Genomic DNA, 22,246 nt, shown 5'->3' with positions numbered 1-22,246 from the left:
TTACCCCGCCAATACTCTGCATTACTCCACCAATACTCTGCATTACTCCACCAATACTCTGCATTACTCCACCAATAATCTGCATTACTCCACCAATACTCTGCATTACTCCACCAATACTCTGCATTACTCCACCAATACTCTGCATTACTCCACCAATACTCCGCCAATACTCTGCATTACTCCACCAATACTCCGCCAATACTCTGCATTACTCCACCAATACTCCGCCAATACTCTGCATTACTCCACCAATACGCCGCCAATACTCTGCATTACTCCACCAATACTCCGCATTACTCCACCAATACTCCGCCAATACTCTGCATTACCCAATACTCTGCAATACCCTCCCCCCCGCTCCGTTAAATCCTGTGCTAAATTGATCCACATTTCTTTCTTTTTTTTATTTCCATATACGTTAATAAGGATACAGTGTTATGTAGAGGTGTACTTAACAATTTTATAGACAAATGATACTATTTACAGTCGCGCGGGGGGGCGCGAAATATTTTCCTCTTCCTAGGGGGGGCATGACAGAAAATAATTGAGAAACACTGGCATAGCGGGTGTACAGACCCGGGAACTCAGCACAGGGATAGTAGGAACCCCTAATTATGGGTACAGCGGGTGTACAGACCTGGGAATTCTCAATTTTAGCAGAATGCAGTGAATTGGACTGGAGATTACACAAGCGATGGTTTGGAAAGCCTTGGACTTCTATAAATGTAACGTGTCTTGTATCTCTCTCTCTAAGGTGATTGATAAGTATCTGAAGAATACGGGACCCACCTACAGGACGCTGAAAATCCTGAATGTCTGGCGTGTGGACCGAGACTTGGAGGTCAGTCATACTTTACAATTCAGGTTTGTGTCAATGGGCTTTTGTTGGCCTCAGAACTGCTTTTTACCACCAGAGGACACACGTGACGGGTGACAACGCAGGAGCACAATTAGGAAGGCCAGAGCGTTGTCACCCTATAACGGGAAGTATCTGAAAAAGGTCCTTCGTAGTGGGATTATTTTATTGAAAGCTGCATATTTAACAAGATTGAATACGTTTATAATGAATATAACACGTTATCGCTTCTATGAGATGTCAGTGATTAAGTTGGGATACCTTAGTCTTAGGCAATCAATATCTTTGTAAATTATATATTGTGACAGGTCTCCAGCATCGTCTTTTCCTTTTTTTTCTAATCTGCTGTTCTTTGTATCTCTCGATGCCACAGGAGGAAAGACTCAAAGAGCACAAGGACATTGAGAACCGGCGCTTGCTGTGGCACGGCACCAACGTAGCAGTGGTGGCGGCCATCCTGAAAAGTGGCCTGCGTATAATGCCCCATTCAGGAGGGCGCGTGGGCAGAGGGATCTACTTCGCCTCCGAGAACAGTAAATCTGCAGGATACGGTAAGATGGCGGCACATTTAAAGTGAAGCTAATGCTTTGTCTATTCATGAGTGACGGGATCCCTTGACATCCCCCCCCCCACACTGATTATTATCACCCCATCACCCTGTTCACCTGCCGGAGTCCTGAGTGTAATCCCTGTATAAACTCCATGAGGATCTTTGCTTAGAAATTACAAAGCATTAAAACTTCAGCCCCCTTAATTCTGGCTTGGCCCATCTGCCCGCATTGCTCTTTTTGAAGATTTGATGCGTGCACAGGGACCTGGCAGAGCCCTGCACCACATTGGCAAATGGGCAAGGTTTCCCTGCCTATGTGCATAAAAACAAAGGTCTGGAACCTCTATACTTGCTGTCTTTGCTCATATGCGAGGGGAAAACACGCCTGTGTAGATGGTCTCTGTTGGGTCCTGAAGGCCACACAGAGTCCCACAGCACGTCCCTGTAAGTCTAATTGAGAGCTTGCCATTCTAGCCTAGATGAGAAAGGAGCAAGTACTGCTCTGCTGTAGAAAAAAGTAGAGAGCTTTCTGTCAATGGCCGTCCACTGTTATACCTAACATAGCCAAGAGTGCAACTGTGGGCTGGTGGGACTTATTGGATTCAGCAGGGCCGATGCTACCACTAGGCAAACTAGGCAGCCGCCTAGGGCACACTGCTGCCTAGGGGCGCCCGGCCACTGGTGTTACTACTCTATTCTCTTTGCAACAAGCAACTAAGTCTCGGCATCAGCAGGCAGCCACCGTTCCATTCGTACACATCAGAGGCGCAGTGGCGGCGGAGGACTGTGTCTGTGTCCCAACTCCTGAATGAATGGAAGCAAGCAAACATTCATTGATGTGCACTGGTGAGGCTGCATTGATGGGCGCCGGTGAGGCTGCATTGATGGGCGCCGGTGAGGCTGCTTTGATGGGCGCCGGTGAGGCTGCTTTGATGGGCGCCGGTGAGGCTGCTTTGATGGACGCCGGTGAGGCTGCTTTGATGGACGCCGGTGAGGCTGCTTTGATGGACGCCGGTGAGGCTGCTTTGATGGACGCCGGTGAGGCTGCTTTGATGGGCGCCGGTGAGGCTCCTTTGATGGGCGCCGGTGAGGCTGCATTTGATGGGCACTGGTGGGCTGTATTTGATGGGTGCGTCATTAAAAAGGTGGGGGTATACATGGGCAGGACAAAAGGGGTGAAGTCAGGGGTGGAGCTGTGGGTGGGGGGGGCAAAATGAGGTTTTGCCTAAGGTGTCAAAAATCCTTGCACCAGCCCTGGGATTCGGACAGCTTTCCCTCTACGGCCATTGGTTGGTATACCCAACATAGTCAAGAATGCAACTGTGAGCTGGTGAGACTTATTGGGCAAGGGGATCTTTTCCCTCTATGGCTGTAGTCTGTTATAACGAAAGGTGCAGCTGTGAGCCAGTGGGATAAGGAGAGCTTTCCCCCTATGGCTGTAGACTGATATACCCACCATAGCCAAGAATGCAACTGTGGGCTGGTGGGACAATATTGGATGAGGAGAGCTTTCCCCTTACAGCTGTAGGCTGTCATAACCAACAATGTAACTGTGGGTCGGTGGGACTTCTTGACCGAGAAAAATTTCACCCTATGGCCATTGACTGTTATACCCACCATAGCTAAGAGTGCAACTGTGGGCTGGTGGGACTTACTGGATGAGGAGAGCTTTTCCCCCTACAAATGTAAGCAGGTATACCCACCATGGCCAAGAGAGACACTGTGGGCTGGTGGGACTTGCTGGATGAGGACATCTCATCCTATGGCTGTAGGCTGTTATACCCAACATAGCCACGAGTGTAATTGTGGGCTAGCAAGACTTATTAGACGAGGAGAGTTTTCCCACTACTGCCGTCGACTCTTATACCTAACATAGCCAAGAGTGCAACTGTGGGACTTATTGGATGAGGACAGTATTCCCCTTACAAATGTAGGCAGCTATACCTAGCATAGCCAAGAGTGCCGCTGTGGGCTGGTGGACAGCTTTTGGATGAGGACAGCTTTCATCCTATGGCTGTTATACCCAGCATAGCCAAAAGTGCAACTGTGGGCTAGTGGGACTTCTTGCATAAGGAGAGTTTTCCCTATACAGCCGTCAACTGTTATATCCAATATAGCCAAGAGTGCAACTGGTGGGCTGGTGGGACTTAATGGATGAGGGCAGCTTTCCCTCTACAACCATTGACTGGTATATCCAATATAGTCAATAATACAACTGCACTTGTTGGACAAGGGGAGCTTTCCCCATACGGCTGTAGTCTGTTATAGAGAAAAGTGCAGCTGTGGGCTAGTGGGACTTATTAGATGAGGAGAGTTTTCCCTATACAGCCGTCGACTGTTATACACAACATAGCCAAGAGTGCAAATGTGGGCTGGTGGAACTTTCTGGACGAGTAGAGTTTTCACCCTACGGCCATCAGCTATTATACCCAACATAGCAAAACCTGAAACTGTAGACTGGTGGGATTTATTGGGCAAGTAGGGTTTTCACCCTACAGCCGTCGTCTGTTATACCCAACATAGCAAAGGGTGCAACTGTGGGCTAGTGGGACTGATTGGAGGAGGAGCAGGCTTTTCCCCCTATGGCCTTAGCTTATTATACCCAACATAGCCAAAGGTGCAGCTGTGGGCTGGTGGGACTTTTTGGATGAGGAGAGTTTCCCCCCCCTATGACCATTCGTTGTTATTCCCAACATAACCGAGAATGCAACTGTGGACTGAACCCAGAACCAAATCCTGCAAGACCACAGAGTTACCCATTGAATGGTAGATATATGAACTGTGAACTGATGATGCCACGACATTGATCTGTTTTCTGCTCTCGCAGTCGGCTGCACCTCGAAGGCCCTTGGAATCATGTTCCTGAATGAAGTGGCCCTGGGGGAGGAGTATCACATCACCAAAGATGACCCCTCCTTGAAGAAGGCCCCCGCGGGGTATGACAGTGTGGTGGCACGCGGAATGACAGAACCAGGTATGGATTATGAAAATCTTTTCTTTTCTTATCTGTTGTATTTAAAGTGGAAAAGGTACTGTTCCAGGATCATACTACTGGGATTCCATTCTCGCTGCCGAAGGAAAGGATGAGGCTTCTGATTGGGTAATCTTCCCCTTTAACACAGCTCATGTGACTAAATGCTGTCAACCCCCCCGGATCAGACCCTGAATACTTTTTGGTGGGGTGGGTGAGGAGGTTAGGTGATCTTCAAAGTCTAAACAGGTTTCTTGTTTTAGAAAAATGTTAGAACCCCTTTTAAGGAATTTTCTGGGGGCAGGAAATGGGAGGAAATCTCTCCACAGTAATGGGAAATCCCCTTTTTTCGTTGTCACCAGGTCACCATTTCCGGTGACAACTGTTTTGGTAACATTGGTCACCAGGACACATTTAAAAGACAGGCAGCAATAAAAAAAATGGGGTTCTAGTCCTTCACTTCTGCTTCCAAAACTAAAGGGTCTCTGTGTAAAATGTTCGATGTGTGGATTGGACAAATATCTACATAAACAGAACCAAAATTGCTGTACTTCCTCTATTATGTGTGGTTCCTAGATCGTCGTTGCCATCTAGTGGCCATGATACATTTTTAGTTTCCTGATTTGCAGTGTGACCACTAGATGGCACTGACCACATAGGAACTACACATATTAGAGAAAATGTGGCAATTTTCATATGGATTGTGCGGATGTTTATACAGATTTTAGATTTTATACACAGACCCGGGGCTCCTCATTTCCAGACTTTTTGGGCAATTATGATTTTAGAATTTTTTTTATGGCTGTAAAACGTTTTCGACCTAAAGTAAATTTAGGGACAACAAAAACCCAGTGTAACGCCTTTAAAATCCATTCAAAGGTACAGTAAGGGGTCTATGTGTAAAATGTTTGCTGTGCGGCTATAAGCATCCACACAATTGTTACAAAAATCGCTGTACGTGTGTGTGTGTGTGTGTGTGTGCCAGGACAAAGGGGGGGGCAGGAGGGCCAGTTGCCCCGGGCACAGACAAACAAGGAGGCAAAGGACAGATGCAGGGTGGTACATGTATTAAAAGTGGAGGGAGGAGGTTGCAATTCTGGATCCTTGGGTGCTGGACGACCCTGTCCTGGTACTGGGTTCCTATATCATTGACACAATCTAGTAGCTGCAATACCGATTGAGGGGTTTCTGGGGGGGGGGGGGGGGGGGGGGGGGAATGCATTATGGCCACTAGGTGGCACTGATGATTTAGGAACTACACATATTAGAGTAAATGCAGCAATTTTCTTCCTGATCGTGCACAGGGGCGGACTGACCATTGGGGCACTCGGGCACTGACCGAGGGCCCCATGCCACTAGGGGGCACCATCAGGGTTGTCAGCCTCAATAAAACCAGGGACTGTATGTGTCTGTATACTGTATGTGTGTGTGTGTATACTGTATGTGTGTGTGTATACTGTGTGGCCCCATAATCTTCTATTGCCTGGGGGCCCCATAATCTTCTATTGCCCGGGGGCCCCATAATCTTCTATTGCCCGGGGGCCCCATAATCTTCTATTGCCCAGGGGCCCCATAATCTCCTATTGCCCGGGGGCCCCATGAGTTGTCAGTCCGCCCCTGCGTGCAGATGTTTCGTATCCCCACAGCGAACATTTTATACATGGACCTCTAACTGTACCTTTTTTATAATGTATGTTAGAGTTATTTATATTGGTTTTGATTGTCTTTAAATATACTTTATATTAAAAGACTGGAAATAAGGGGTCCCGGGGCAAGTATGTCATGGGGGGGTCGGGTTCTAAGGACAAAGCGGCTGCTGCTCGTCACTGTATTGGGGACATTAAGAGCCTTCCCTGGTTCTGTAGATATGACATTGTTGCTGATTATGGTATTTAATAATATCCTTATATGGTTTTTATGTTGTTCTATGATTGATTTGTAGACCCCAAGAAGGATACCGAACTGAACTTGGACGGGAGGAAAATAATCGTTCCTCAAGGACCGCCAATACAAATGCCTAAATACAAAGACACACACTTCGGTCAGAGTGAATACCTCGTCTACAAGGAGAGCCAGGCCCGCATGCGCTACCTGCTGCTCCTGCAGTTCTAGAGGCCGCCTCCCACTGCGCACATCATGTGTCTTCTCCCTGCACTCCTACCAATATTTACCATTTTACCATGCCTGGTGTCTCCTGATACACTGAACTACCCTAGTGTCCCACGTGCACACAGTCCAGTGGTCCTGCCTGAGTCCAACACCCAGACCTCCACCCCAGCCAATGAAAATTGTGACTTGCCCTCCCCACCATCATGTAAAAACCAAAGAGTGTGCCGCCTACTGCAGTTCCTGGGAGAATCTCACCCATAATGCACCTGTGATTATTCTGTGAAGGACATTTTTCAGCAAATACCTCCCTCTCTGACTATTCTCTACTGGTGGAGCTATGCCCAGAAGGCAGGGGGGGGGGGGGGGGTGTGTAAGCAGGGGATCAATTTAGACTGACTGCATTGTTCTTTTGCACTCCGCTAGAATGATGCTGCACTGTGGGTGGATTAGGGTGTTATTAATAAATATTAAGACCAAATGAATGCCCTGGAAACCAAGCATCTTGGTGACCGGCCTTAAGACGTATCTGACCAGGCAGATTGGGACCTGAGTTTGGTTGTGTTTGTTTCTTTCCCTACAAAGACTTTTCAGTGGCTCTGCTGCTCCTGTGATCTGGAATCTCACCTTCATCTCCACCGGTAGATCAAACCCATCTACAAGGTTCAGGGGGACGAATCTTTTATATTTTTCCTGTTGGTGGCTCCAACTGAATTGGCACACCACTGAAAGATTGCAAAGCGGGTGAGGTTGCCCGCATTCTCCACCACAAACAATTTATCTAGTTATGGATAGAATGGGGAAGGGTTGAACCCTTCTGTGTTTTATGCCCCTTTGGCCGCCAATTGGTGGTTCCAACTGAATCGAAACAACACTGAATGAGTGAGAAGCGGGTGAGGTTGCCCGCATTCTCCACCAAAAACAATTTATCTAGTTTTGGATAGCATGGGGAAGGGTTGAACCCATCTGTGTATTGTTTTATGCCCTTTTGGCCCCCTTTGGTGGCTCCAACTTAATCGAAACACTGAATGAGTGAGAAGTGGCTGAGGTTGCCCGCATTCTCCACCGAAAACTATTTTATCCAGTTTTGGATAGAATGGGGAGAGGTTGAACCATCAAGTTTCATGGTTTTTATGCCCTTTTGGCCCCTAATTGTTGGGTCGATGGGTGGCTCCAATAATTCTTGGAACAGCACTGAAGTGAGTGAGAAGCAGCTGGGGGTTGCCCGCATTCTCCACCAAAAACATTTTACTTAGTCTTGGATAGAATGGGAAAGGGTGTCATATTTTTATGCCCTTTCAGCTTCCAATTGGCTTGTCGATGGATGGCTCCAACTGAACTTGAAACAGCACTAGGGGACTGGGGAAGGGTTGAAGTTAACCCTTTAGTATCATGTCTTCATGCCCCGTTTGGCTTCCATTGAAGAGGCTCAATTCTTTTTGGGAAGACACAAAAACACATTTTAGTTGAGCGAGGAAGTTAAAGCAGAACTTCAGTAAAGTTCTGTACAGGCAAAGCTCCCCCCCCTCCCCCACACCGGCTGCCATTACTGCGCATGCACAGATATGCCCTCAGACTCTGCTTGGCCTTCAGGTCCTGGCAGAACCTGCCTAGGCAGCTGTGGATTTTCCATGCATGTGCATAAAACGAGGAAGGCTTTGCATCTCTGTGTCGGCAGTCCTTTGCACATATCTGGGAAGCCCCACTCGTGCGCGCATGGCCGGGAGGCCCGGCACATACTCGGGTGTCGTCGGTGGCTCTGCAGAACATCTGTACCTATGTAAGGGTTTGGAATAATTTCTTGACGAGAGAGAGAATCACAAAGTACATAGTAAGAAAAAAAAAGTCAATTTTCAGGAGAGGGAAGAGGCAGGGGAGCAGTTTGAGATTTAGGGTGCAGGTCCACTTTAAAACTACTGACATTGTCCCAGTGAACACCACAACCCCCCCCCCCCACCCACCCCTATTGGTTTTGGGAGCTCCCAAGGCTCTCGTGAAGATAACAGAAGTACCCGAAGACGACATCTATAGTTCTGACTGCTGCTGACCTCTTCTATCAAACCTATTATTTCATTCCCATGACAGGTTCACTTTATAAGAGGCGGGCTCAGTTCACAAACCCCGGATAAGGGTACTTGGTTTCAAAAAAGTGACAGTTATTTTCAGCAGTCTAATAAGATTTTAAAATAACCGTCACATTGCTAAAATGAAAAGATACTTTTCCTTGTGTTTTAAAGCTTTGTGGATTCAGCTTTATGGATTTAGATTGTAAGCTCTTTGGTGCAGGCAACCATATTGATGGTAAGACATTCTCTGTAAAGCACTATCATTTTGTTTGCACTATAGATGTGAGGATAGGAGATGTATTGTGTCTATAAAAATGATTTATATGAGTCTGTGTGCAATCAACTTTATAATGTGTGGAAGTCATTTGTAAGATCTGCTACAAATATATATATATGTGTATGTGTGTGTGTGTGTGTGTGTGTGTGTGTGTGTGTGTGTGTGTATGTGTATATATATATATATATGTATGTATGAGAGAGAAGCGGAGAGGATTGGAGGGGGAGGGGCATTTTATTTATTATTGCAATATTTGGTCAGACTGTCTATAGTGTTCGGTCCGGCGGTCTATGGCACTTGGTCCGGCGGTCCATGGCGTTCGATCTGGCGCTACAATCGCAATGGAATTACAGCGGTTCGGCTCGTGTTGCGCAGGAACTTCATTTCAGGCTTGCGAGGAATTCCAAGAGGCCGCGATGCCAGGTGTCTGGGTCATCCAGGTAACAGGCGTGCCCCGCCCCCTTCATGCAAAACACCTGGTGATTGGTCAGATTCTTCAGGTTCCGCAGTGAGACCTCCCCCAGCTGCTCATCTCCATCCCCATAAACGATCAGAGTGCGAACCTAGCGTACAAACAGAGAGTTATAAATGTAGTATTTATAGAGCAGACACTAAGAGGTGTATTTTTTTTTTATTATTAATATTTTTTTTTTTTATAAAAAAAAATTTTGTTAAAAATTATTTAATTTAAAAATAAATTATTAATTTTTATGGGTAATATTTTTTTTTTACTTAATTTTAATTTATTTTGAATTAAAAATAAAATAAAACAAAAAAAAAGTAAATAAAATTCTTTAACTTTTTTCAAAAAATAAATAAATAAAACAAAAAAAAAAAAAGGTAATTAAAAATAAAATAAATTGAAAGCTTGGCTCAGGCAAAGATTTCCAATAGATCACAGCGAGGTAGCTGCTTTGTTACGCACAAAACTCTGCCCCAAAATCAGGTCGTCTACGAGGGATTTAGCGCTGAGTTAAGAGGTGCATTTAAAAAAAAAAAAAAAAAAAAAAAAAATTCCAAGCTGTTTGTCCTGTTAACTGAACGACTGTACATGCAGTTTATCAGGTCAAGTTTTATTGTCATTTTCTCTCCAGGTCGAATGTTCTTCATAGAGTGAATCAGGAGAATACCACATTATGGGCCACTAGGAGGGGGTGATGATTACAGGAAATACTTATTTACTATGGTCATCAGCTCCATCTAGTGGCCACGATGTGGTATTTTTCCTACTCTAGGAAGAAGATTCGACCTGGAGAGAAAATAGCAACAGCTGGCAGGTGCTCTTTTTTTTTTTTTTTACCTGAACGCGGCCGTAGTCCTGAGCGGAGAACTTGTCTGTGCAGATGGGGGCGACGGGCACGTAGGCAGCGACGCTCTGCGGATTGTGGAGGAGGAGGGGAAGAGAGTACATGCCGCTGAGGGAGGGGCTTATTATCACTGCAGGGGCCAAATTCAGGGAGTCGAGCACTTCCTGTATGAAGGAGGGCGGGGCCGGTTCTGCCAGGGGACACGGGGCCACGGCATCCTTGGAGCGGCCCAAACCTGCACAGAGGGCAAATCAAATAAGACAATTATTATTAATATGCATTATATAGCACCAGCATATACCGCAGTGCTGTACAGAGAGCCAGTCACATCAGTCTCTGTACCAGAGGAGCTTACACTCTAATGTCCCCTCCCCCACAGTCACATCAGTCTCTGTACCAGAGGAGCTTACACTCTAATGTCCCCTCCCCCACAGTCACATCAGTCTCTGTACAGAGGAGCTTACACTCGAATGTCCCCTCCCCCACAGTCACATCAGTCTCTGTACAGAGGAGCTTACACTCTAATGTCCCCTCCCCCACAGTCACATCAGTCTCTGTACAGAGGAGCTTACACTCTAATGTCCCCTCCCCCACAGTCACATCAGGCTCTGTGCCAGAGGAGCTTACACTCTAATGTCCCCTCCCCCACAGTGACATCAGTCTCTGTACAGAGGAGCTTACACTCTAATGTCCCCTCCCCCCACAGTCACATCAGTCTCTGTACAGAGGAGCTTACACTCTAATGTCCCCTCCCCCACAGTCACATCAGTCTCTGTACAGAGGAGCTTACACTCTAATGTCCCCTCCCCCCACAGTGACACACCATTATATATTTATATAGCTCTGTCATATACCATAGTGCTGTACACAGAGCCCGGTTTTTCCCATGCTGGACTACACTTATGTTATGGAGATGAGGAGGTGTTCTGTAATCCTACAGGGTAAAACTGGGCGGTGACAACGGTGCTGGGGATTTCGGTGCAGCAGAGGAGGCGTTGTCGGTGTAGTGTCACAGTTTGATGCCTATCACAGGATGGTGCGGAAGTGACGTTGTTGCGTACTGCGCATGCGCGATGCGCTCCAAACGCTCGCGCCGTGCGTTCCAACATAGTTTCGGCAATACAGTTCAGCGAAACCATCACATAATGTTACGGAAGTGAAGTTACACACAACACAAACACTGGGCCGTGCGTTACAACACTAATACTTCCCTTGTTACCTAGTAGGTTTTGCATTGCTGGGACTTGTAGTGCCTATCCTGAGCTACATGCTTCAATGTTCAGTGTCCTCATCCCTATCCCCATGCTTCAATGTTCAGTGTCCATCCTTATCCCCGTGCTTCAATGTTCAGTGTCCTCATCCTTATCCCCAAGCTTCAATGTTCAGTGTCCATCCTTATCCCCGTGCTTCAATGTTCAGTGTCCTCATCCCTATCCGCGAGCTTCAATGTTCAGTGTCCTCATCCTTATCCCTGTGCTTCAATGTTCAGTGTCCTCATCCCTATCCCCGTGCTTCAATGTTCAGTGTCCTCATCCTTATCCCTGTGCTTCAATGTTCAGTGTCCTCATCCCTATCCCCATGCTTCAATGTTCAGTGTCCATCCTTATCCCCGTGCTTCAATGTTCAGTGTCCTCATCCTTATCCCCAAGCTTCAATGTTCAGTGTCCATCCTTATCCCCGTGCTTCAATGTTCAGTGTCCTCATCCCTATCCGCGAGCTTCAATGTTCAGTGTCCTCATCCTTATCCCTGTGCTTCAATGTTCAGTGTCCTCATCCCTATCCCCGTGCTTCAATGTTCAGTGTCCTCATCCTTATCCCTGTGCTTCAATGTTCAGTGTCCTCATCCCTATCCCCATGCTTCAATGTTCAGTGTCCATCCTTATCCCCGTGCTTCAATGTTCAGTGTCCTCATCCTTATCCCCAAGCTTCAATGTTCAGTGTCCATCCTTATCCCCGTGCTTCAATGTTCAGTGTCCTCATCCCTATCCGCGAGCTTCAATGTTCAGTGTCCTCATCCTTATCCCTGTGCTTCAATGTTCAGTGTCCTCATCCCTATCCCCGTGCTTCAATGTTCAGTGTCCTCATCCCTATCCCCGAGCTTCAATGTTCAGTGTCCTCATCCTTATCCCTGTGCTTCAATGTTCAGTGTCCTCATCCCTATCCGCGAGCTTCAATGTTCAGCGTCCTCATCCTTATCCCTGTGCTTCAATGTTCAGTGTCCTCATCCCTATCCCCATGCTTCAATGTTCAGTGTCCTCATCCCTATCCGCGAGCTTCAATGTTCAGTGTCCTCATCCTTATCCCTGTGCTTCAATGTTCAGTGTCCTCATCCCTATCCCCATGCTTCAATGTTCAGTGTCCTCATCCCTATCCGCGAGCTTCAATGTTCAGTGCCCTCATCCTTATCCCTGTGCTTCAATGTTCAGTGTCCTCATCCCTATCCCCATGCTTCAATGTTCAGTGTCCTCATCCCGATCCGCAAGCTTCAATGTTCAGTGTCCTCATCCTTATCCCTGTGCTTCAATGTTCAGTGTCCTCATCCCTATCCGCAAGCTTTAAATGTTCAGTGTCCTCATCCTTATCCCTGTGCTTCAATGTTCAGTGTCCTCATCCTTATCCCCGAGCTTCAATGTTCAGTGTCCTCATCCCTATCCCCCTGCTTCAATGTTCAGTGTCCTCATCCCTATTCCCGAGCTTCAATGTTCAGTGTCCATCCTTATCCCTGTGCTTCAATGTTCAGTGTCCTCATCCTTATCCGCAAGCTTCAATGTTCAGTGTCCTCATCCTTATCCCCATGCTTCGATGTTCAGTGTCCTCATCGAAGCAGGGGGATAAGGATGAGGACACTGAACATTGAAGCTCGCGGATAGGGATGAGGACACTGAACATTGAAGCAGGGGGATAGGGATGAGGACACTGAACATTGAAGCTCGGGGATAAGGATGAGGACCCTGAACATTGAAGCAGGGGGATAAGGATGAGGACACTGAACATTGAAGCTCGCGGATAGGGATGAGGACACTGAACATTGAAGCAGGGGGATAGGGATGAGGACACTGAACATTGAAGCTCAGGGATAAGGATGAGGACACTGAACATTGAAGCACAGGGATAAGGATGAGGACACTGAACATTTAAAGCTTGCGGATAGGGATGAGGACACTGAACATTGAAGCACAGGGATAAGGATGAGGACACTGAACATTGAAGCTTGCGGATCGGGATGAGGACACTGAACATTGAAGCACAGGGATAAGGATGAGGACACTGAACATTGAAGCTTGCGGATCGGGATGAGGACACTGAACATTGAAGCATGGGGATAGGGATGAGGACACTGAACATTGAAGCACAGGGATAAGGATGAGGACACTGAACATTGAAGCTCGCGGATAGGGATGAGGACACTGAACATTGAAGCATGGGGATAGGGATGAGGACACTGAACATTGAAGCACAGGGATAAGGATGAGGACACTGAACATTGAAGCTCGCGGATAGGGATGAGGACACTGAACATTGAAGCACGGGGATAAGGATGGACACTGAACATTGAAGCATGGGGATAGGGATGAGGACACTGAACATTGAAGCACGGGGATAAGGATGGACACTGAACATTGAAGCATGGGGATAAGGATGAGGACACTGAACATTGAAGCTCGGGGATAAGGATGAGGACACTGAACATTGAAGCACGGGGATAAGGATGGACACTGAACATTGAAGCATGGGGATAGGGATGAGGACACTGAACATTGAAGCATGTAGCTCAGGATAGGCACTACAAGTCCCAGCAATGCAAAACCTACTAGGTAACAAGGGAAGTATTAGTGTTGTAACGAACGGCCCAGTGTTTGTGTTGTGTGTAACTTCACTTCCGTAACATTATGTGATGGTTTCGCTGAACTGTATTGCCGAAACTATGTTGGAACGCACGGCGCAAGTGTTTGGAACGCATCGCGCATGCGCAGTACGCAACAACGTGGCCCGTGTTTGTGTTGTGTGTAACATCACTTCCGTAACATTATGTGATGGTTTCGCTGAACTGTATTGCCGAAACTATGTTGGAACGCACGGCGCGAGCGTTTGGAGCGCATCGCGCATGCGCAGTACGCAACAACGTCACTTCCGCACCATCCTGTGATAGGCATCAAACTGTGACACTACATCGGCTCACTGCAGGAAGTCCGGAGCTCTTAAAGGGACAGAACACGGGAAATGTGGATGTATGATCGGATGTGTGATAGCTGATCGATGTAGCCGCAAGTCGTTCTTTACGCACCTGGGAGGTCGATGGCGACGGCTCGGTGTCCGGCGGCGGCCAGCTTGTTCAGCGTTCCGAGCTCCAGCCATGTCTGGGACGAGAACCGAATCCCATGCAGGAGAAGGACGGGGGGCTTGGGAGAGCTGGGCGGCTGCGGCGGGACCGCCTCGCGGTAAAACAGGGTCTGTCCCGATGTGCTGACCGATCCTTCCCGGATCTGGACCTCCGCCATGTCTGCTGCCACCTGCAGGAGGGAAGAATCACTTGTGAGCGCCATCTAGTGACCATAATGCAGTATTTTCCTGGAAACACCTCATTGTGGCCACCAGGTGGCGCCTCCAATCACAGGAAATAATCAGATTACACAAAATGGAGCAATTTTATTGCTGCTGTGCGAATGTTTGTCACATTTGTGCAGAGATTGTTTTTTCTTTCTATAAATAGACCCCAAATGTGTTACTTATCAGCCCTGAGAAGAGCCCCCTCCCCTCCCCCCCCCGAGTGCGAATCTCCCTCCACCTCCTGCCTTATGTACTATAGGACTCTCCCATTGGCTGCTGCGGTTTTACGTATCTCAGGGCTTCAATGTAAGAGGCAAGACCCAAAAATGTCAGATTATTATGGCAGTCATTAGGAAGTCACATGACTCCTTCCAGGGGCTTTCATTCCGAATATCTTCCAGTCCCCCTTACATCAAATTCCTATCTGAGTCCCCCCCTTTATCAGGGTTCCCATCAGAGTCTCCCCTTCACCTGAGTCCCCCCCCCCCCCTTTACATAAAGTTCCTATCAGAGTCCCTCTTACATTAAAGGTCCCCATCAGAGTCCCCCCTATCATCAGCGTTCCCATCAGATTCCCCCCCTAACATCAGTGTCTCCATCAGAGTCCCCCCTTACATCAGGGTTCCTATTGGAGTCCACCTTACATCAGGGTCCCCATCAGAGTCTCCCCTTACATCAGGGTTCCTATAGGAGTACCCACATACATCAGGATCCCCATCAGAGTTCCCATCAGATTTCCCCCTAACATCAGTGTCTCCATCAGGGTCCCCATCGACGTCCCCCCTTACATTGGAGTTCCTATTGGAGTCCTCCTTACATCAGGGTCCCCATCAGCGTCTCCCCTTACATCAGGATCCCCCCTAACATCGGGGGGGGGGTCCCCTTGGGGGTCACCACTAACATCGAGGTCCCATCAGAGTCCCCCTCAGATTCCCCCCTAAAATCAGTGTTCCCATCAGAGTCCCCCCTTATATCAGGGTCCCCATCAGAGTTTCCCCTTCACCTGAGTCCCCCCCCCCTCTTACATCAAGTTCCTATCAGAGTCCTTCTTACATCAGGGTCCCCATCAGCGTCTCCCCTTACATCAGGATCCCCCCTAACATCGGGGGGGGGTCCCCTTGGGGGTCACCACTAACATCGAGGTCCCATCAGAGTCCCCCTCAGATTCCCCCCTAAAATCAGTGTTCCCATCAGAGTCCCCCCTTATATCAGGGTTCCCATCAGAGTCTCCCCTTCACCTGAGTCCCCCCCTTACATCAAGTTCCTATCAGAGTCCCTCCTACATCAAGGTCCCCATCAGAGTCTCCCCTTACATCAGGATCCCCATCGGAGTTCCCCCTAACATCGAGGTCTCTATCAGAGTCCCCCCTAACATTAGGGTCCCCCTTATATCAGGGTCCCCATCAGAGTCCCCCCTAACATTAGGGTCCCCCTTATATCAGGGTCCCCATCAGAGTCCCCCCCCTTAAGTCACAGTCCCCCCCCCCTTAAGTCACAGTCCCCATCAGATAACCCTTACATTACAGCCCCCCCTTGTATCAAAGTCCACATCAGATGTCCCACCATCAAAGCCCCCCATTACAGCAAGGTCCCCATCAGTGACCCCCTTAAATCACAGTTCCCATCAGAGGACCCCTAGTACATCAGGGTCCCCATCAGATTTTTCTTACATTACAGCCCCCCCCCCCACCCAGGATCCACCTCAGAGTCCCCCGTTACATAGCGGAGTCCCTAGGTAGTCTCTGCTGACCTTGCTCTGTACACATTACAGATACCCCGCTGACCCCGGCTGTGGGCCGCACATAACATTGTAGACCCCTTACTTCTCCTGGGAGGCCCCCTCTGAAGTGCATCTCTGTGGAGGTGACGGCTCTGTGATCTGATACTTTTATTGTCCCAACCCAGAGGAAGCCAATGGGGGGCGATGACCCTATTATCTGGATGGACAGGAGGAGGCGGGGAACTTATCACGCCGGCCAATCAGCTGCTCATACAGATAACAAACTCAAAACAAACTTGATGTGTGTGAAAGGGCAGAAGGGGCAATAACTGGCACACCCAACGCCATAAACAGCAATGGAGGCCGGCGGCGTGTGAAAGGTCCAAATTTCAGCAATTTATGGAAATAATGAAATGCAAATCCGGCTCTGCGTCAGTTCTGTGCCTTCGCAGCGCCGGTGCGCGCCATCCACGGGCAGATTTGCACGGAACGATCGGTTATAACAATTGCGTTCTGTCGCGGCTCGACAAATCCCAGGTCACCATGGCGACTAGAAATTGCGTCCCGGCCCCTGGCTTCTCACCGATGTGCACTGAATTCGCAAAGTCATTCCGGTTTCTGTGCGGTTTTATTACAGGTGCGCTTTTGTCTCTTTCCACAACTGCCTCCCATTGACTTCAATGCAAAAATCGCCTCCCATTTAATGCAATGCAAACTCGCCTTCCTTTGACTTGACTTCAATGCACGCTCTCCTCCCATGGACTTCAATGCACGCTCTCCTCCCATGGACTTCAATGCACGCTCTCCTCCCATGGACTTCAATGCACGCTCTCCTCCCATGGACTTCAATGCACGCTCTCCTCCCATGGACTTCAATGCACGCTCTCCTCCCATGGACTTCAATGCACGCTCTCCTCCCATGGACTTCAATGCACGCTCTCCTCCCATGGACTTCAATGCACGCTCTCCTCCCATGGACTTCAATGCACGCTCCCCTCCCATGGACTTCAATGCACGCTCTCCTCCCATGGACTTCAATGCACGCTCTCCTCCCATGGACTTCAATGCACGCTCTCCTCCCATGGACTTCAATGCACGCTCTCCTCCCATGGACTTCAATGCACGCTCTCCTCCCATGGACTTCAATGCAAAAACTCCTGTCAATAGCAATCTCATGTGAACTCGGATCTCCGTGTGCCGCTCGGCTCTCTCACTTGTAATTCTGGAACGCACCGCTGCGAATCACAGGACCCTTGTGGTACTGGAAACCAATACCCAGCCCTGCGTTAGGTGGTATTTGTTATGCGTTGTACGGTGTGAATGAGGCCCCGCCCCGTGTTATGTGTGATGCAGCGCCATTCATTCCGCACAGGACCCCAATGCTCTCTCTCGGCACACCTGCACCACAATACAGCCCCTGCCCACCCCGCCGTGCGCTGCAGTACAGCCTCTCCCCACCCCACAGTACGCTGCAGTACAGCCCCTCTCCACCGTGTGCTGCAGTACAGCCCCTCCCCACCTGTGCGCTGCAGTACAGCCCCTCCCCACCCCACCTGTGCGCTGCAGTACGGCCCCTCCCCACCCGCCGTGCGCTGCAGTACAGCTCCGCCCCACCCGCCGTGCGCTGCAGTACAGCCCCGCCTGCGCACTGCAGTACAGTCCCTCCCCACCCCAGCGTGCGCTGTAGTACAGCCCCTCCCCACCCCGCCGTACACTGCAGTACAGCCCTGCCCCACCCCGCCTGTGCGCTGCAGTACAGCCCCTCCCCACTCCGCCGTGCGCTGCAGTACAGCCACGCCCCACCCCGCCTGTGCGCTGCAGTACAGCCCCTCCCCATCCCGCCTGTGCGCTGCAGTACAGCCCCTCCCCACCCCGGCGTTCGCTGCAGTACAGCCCCTCCCCACCCCGCCTGTGCGCTGCAGTACAGCCCCTCCCCACCCCGCCTGTGCGCTGCAGTACAGCCCCTCCCCACCCCGCCTGTGCGCTGCAGTACAGCCCCTCCCCACCCCGCCTGTGCGCTGCAGTACAGCCCCTCCCCACCCGCCGTGTGCTGCAGTACAGCCTCACCCCTGGCGTGCGCTGCAGTATAGCCCCGCCCCACCCCGCCTGTGCGCTGTAGTACAGCCCCTCCCCACCCCGCCGTACACTGCAGTACAGCCCTGCCCCACCCCGCCTGTGCGCTGCAGTACAGCCCCTCCCCACTCCGCCGTGCGCTGCAGTACAGCCCCGCCCCACCCCGCCTGTGCGCTGCAGTACAGCCCCTCCCCACCCCGGCGTGCGCTGCAGTACAGCTCCGCCCACCCCGGCGTGTGCTGCAGTACAGCCTCACCCCTGGCGTGTGCTGCAGTACAGCCCCACCCTGGCGTACGCTGCAGTACAGCCCCGCCCCACCCCGCCTGTGCGCTGCAGTACAGCCCCTCCCCACCCCGGCGTGTGCGCTGCAGTACAGCCCCACCCCAAAAAAATGCAGCACGTGTGATTTTCGGTTGCTGTAGAGCGTTCGGTGCACCGCGGTTGATCAGGCCGGTGTGAATGGGCCCTGAATGATCCTGCTGGACTGTATTGGGGTGGGGAGGGAAGAGGCAGAACATCCCCCGCTGCACACAATGGCGGTTTCCTAATGCGTGAAAAGAAGGTGAAATCGATCCGTCCGGATTCCTTTGTATTGAGTTTCGGAGGCGGTGGGAGGGATCTGCGCTGCACTCACCGACCCGGATACACCGACCGGGCGGGACTACCCCCCCCCCCCTCCCTCCCTCCCTCATATTATACACAAGACAGTGTTGAGAGGACCCCCCCCAACCAACCGGGAAGCGGGTTACATCCAGATAATAGAACTGAGGAAATCCCTCCTTATATTATCAGCTCACAATTCTCTGCAATACAGAAATCAGGCTGAGAGTGGGCGGTCCTATATATAATCGGAGTGGGCGGTCCTATATATAAAATCAGAGTGGGCGGTCCTATATATAAAATCAGAGTGGGAGGTCCTATATATAAAATCAGAGTCGGCGGTCCCATATATAATCAGGCTGAGAGTGGGCGGTCCCATATATAATCAGAGTGGGCGGTCCCATATATAGTCAGAGTACAAGTGAAATGAGGCTGAGCCGTGTTTGCCAATATACACAATGCATTACACAACTCAGACTCTGCGGAGTCAGCTCGCTGTATGACCTGCCAGATCCATGCTGGGAGTTGTAGTTCCACAAAGGAGAAAAAGCTCTGCCATTCACTGCAGACCCTGCCCAGATTCTACTCTGTACATAATGCAATGCTCTGCAGACCCTGCCCAGATTCTACTCTGTACATAATGCAATGCTCTGCAGACCCTGCCCAGATTCTACCCTGTACATGGTGCAATTCTCTGCAGACCCTGCTTAGATCTTATTGTGTACATGGTGCAATGCTGTGCAGGCCCTGCCCAGATCCTACCCTGTACATGGTGCAATGCTCTGCAGACCCTGCCCAGATCCTACCCTGTACATGGTGCAATGCTCTGCAGACCCTGCCCAGATTCTACCCTGTACATGGTGCAATTCTCTGCAGACCCTGCTTAGATCTTATCGTGTACATGGTGCAATGCTCTGCACCAGCCACTACCCCCCCTCCCCCAGTCTGCTCTCTCCCTGTATGAACATGTTTAGGTCTTCCCTTCATTAGGATTGATAATTAATGACAGGTGAGGAGGGAACTTACCTGTCTCTGCAGCCGTCCAATCAGCACAAGTCCAAAGTTCAGACAGGAAGCACCAAGCTTTGTACAAACTTTATATCTGCTGCGCTGCGCCCCCTGGTGGGCCCGTGTCATCACTGCGCCTCCCAACTGCGTCTGTCCCATCGCTGCGCCCCCTGGTGGGCCTGTGTAATCACTGCACCTCCCAACTGCGTCTGTCCCATCGCTGCGCCCCCTGATGGGCCTGTGTCATCACTGCAGAGCCCTGTGTGCAGCAGACTTCATCCATAGAGGGCGGAGCTACACAAGTCTGGCTCCATCACCCGCCCAGTAACAGCCCCAGTGTGACGTCACCCATTGCAGAGAATGGGGGCAGATTTCAGGCACTATTTCTACCACTAAAACGCCTGAAAACCTCTTCAGTGTTTTATGGGGTCTTAGGCTGCCTCCCCACCTTGGCGATTCGGATTGTTAATAGCCCCCCAATCGCGGTTGCATCAAGGCACAATCGCAACGCACGGCGCTGTTGCCCAAGAGAAGCCCCCTTCCCATTTTTGAGCGTCAAGCTTCGCGTATTGCGATTTTGCAGCGATTGGGATGCCGTTAACAAGAAATGGCGCTCACATGTTGCTGTGATTCTGGAACGGCGATCCGAATCCCCGGGGTGTTCTGGGGTTTGGTTGCCGTCATCCCCAATTAACCCCTTCCCACCCGCACTATAGCAGAGAGACATTGTAATCCTGAGGCTCCGTTCACCATTCCCCGTGCGACTTTGATTACGACTTTTGGTGCAATTTTGATCTAACTTTACATTCTATGGATCAAAGTCACATCGAAAGTCGCTGCAAAGGACCGCAGGCGCCTTTTCAAAGCCGCTGAGGATTTAAGTGCGCACCGATTTGAACGGGTATCATTGAAAAGACTGGCGGTGCCACTTGTTGTGCGACTTTGATGTTTGACAGGTTTTTTTTTTGGCCATCTGTGTCCCATTGAGGAGATTTCTCTTCATTTCCTGTCTCAAAGCCAAAAGAGGAAATAAGAGAAAATCAGGGAATTCAAGAACTAGTGTCCCCATTGGGGAAATGTCCCTTCACTTCCTGTCCCATAGTTAAAATAGGAAATGAGAGGGAAATCTGGCAATCCAAGAACTAGTGACCCCATTGGGGGAGATTTCCCTTCACTTCCTGCCTCAAAGCCAAAAGAGGAAGTGCGAGTAAATCTGAGAATCCCAGAATTCCAAAACTAGTGTCCCCGTTGGGAAATGTCCCTTCACTTCCTGTCCCATAGCCAAAAGAGGAAGTGAGAGGATATCTGGGAATCCCAGAACTTGTGTCCCCATTGGGGAGATTTCCCTTCACTTCCTGTCTCAAAGCCAAAATAGGACACGAGAGAAAATCTGGGAATCCAAGAACTAGTGTCCCCATTGGGGGAAATGTCCCTTCACTTCCTGCCCCATAGCCAAAAGAGAACAAGAGAGAAAATCTGGGAATCCCAGAACTAGTGTCCCCATTGGGGAAATGTCCCTTCACTTCCTGTCCCATAGTTAAAAGAGGAAATGAGGGGAAATCTGGCAATCCAGGAACTAGTGACCCCATTGGGGGAGATTTCCCTTCACTTCCTGTCTCAAAGCCAAAAGAGGAAATGCGAGTAAATCTGAGAATCCCAGAACTCCAAAACTAGTGTCCCCATTGGGGAAATGTCCCTTCACTTCCTGTCCCATAGCCAAAAGAGGAAGTGAGAGGATATCTGGGAATCCCAGAACTAGTGTCCCCATTGGGGAGATTTCCCTTCACTTCCTGTCTCAAAGCCAGAAGAGCAAATGAGGGAAAATCTGGGAATCCAAGAACTAGTGTCCCCATTGGGGGAAATTTCCCTTCACTTCCTGTCTCAAAGCCAAAAGAGGAAATGAGAGAAAATTTGGGAAAACTAGAACTAGTGTCCCCATTGGAGAGATTTCCCTTCACTTCCTGTCTCAAAGCCAAAAGAGGAAATGAGAGAAAATTTGGGAATCTCAGAACTAGTGTCTTAGTGTCCCCATTGGGGAGATTTCCCTTCATTTCCTGTCTCAAAGCCAAAAGAGGAAATAAGAGAAAATCAAGGAATTCAAGAACTAGTGTCCCCATTGGGGAAATATCCCTTCACTTCCTGTCCCATAGTTAAAAGAGGA

The 22,246-nt window shown here is 49.6% G+C and overlaps 2 protein-coding genes across 4 annotated transcripts in view; one reads left to right on the top strand and one right to left on the bottom strand.

Annotated features, from left to right (window-relative positions):
* Positions 1-8,879, top strand: part of PARP3 (poly(ADP-ribose) polymerase family member 3) — a 42,436-nt gene extending 33,557 nt beyond the window's left edge. For both annotated transcript variants that reach the window (XM_077451491.1, XM_077451492.1), the window contains exons 8-11: positions 758-844; positions 1,233-1,410; positions 4,237-4,383; positions 6,323-8,879. In XM_077451491.1, coding sequence (XP_077307617.1) covers positions 758-844; positions 1,233-1,410; positions 4,237-4,383; positions 6,323-6,492 — 582 coding nt within the window. In that variant the 3' untranslated portion in view covers positions 6,493-8,879. The remainder of the gene's footprint in view (positions 1-757; positions 845-1,232; positions 1,411-4,236; positions 4,384-6,322) is intronic.
* A 165-nt stretch (positions 8,880-9,044) lies between these two features.
* LOC143927418 (putative protein-lysine deacylase ABHD14B) lies at positions 9,045-20,259 on the bottom strand. Of its 2 annotated transcripts, none has more exons than XM_077451493.1 (4): positions 20,104-20,259; positions 14,422-14,647; positions 10,130-10,371; positions 9,045-9,392 (listed from the first exon to the last, which is right to left on the bottom strand). In XM_077451493.1, the coding sequence occupies exons 1-4, from the start codon at positions 20,242-20,244 to the stop codon at positions 9,210-9,212; spliced, it is 792 nt and encodes a 263-aa protein (XP_077307619.1). In that variant the 5' UTR covers positions 20,245-20,259; the 3' UTR covers positions 9,045-9,209. The 2 variants fall into 2 exon arrangements, with proteins under 2 accessions (XP_077307619.1, XP_077307620.1); XM_077451494.1 differs by lacking the exon at positions 20,104-20,259 and adding an exon at positions 16,508-16,623.
* Positions 20,260-22,246: the final 1,987 nt, after the last annotated feature.

This window comes from Lithobates pipiens, unplaced genomic scaffold, assembly GCF_037356315.1.
Source record: "Lithobates pipiens isolate NorthernLeopardFrog02 unplaced genomic scaffold, aLitPip1_a1.2 Scaffold_23, whole genome shotgun sequence".
In the NCBI taxonomy this organism is placed as follows: domain Eukaryota; kingdom Metazoa; phylum Chordata; class Amphibia; order Anura; family Ranidae; genus Lithobates; species Lithobates pipiens.
This window is presented reverse-complemented; position numbering and strand designations above follow the sequence as displayed.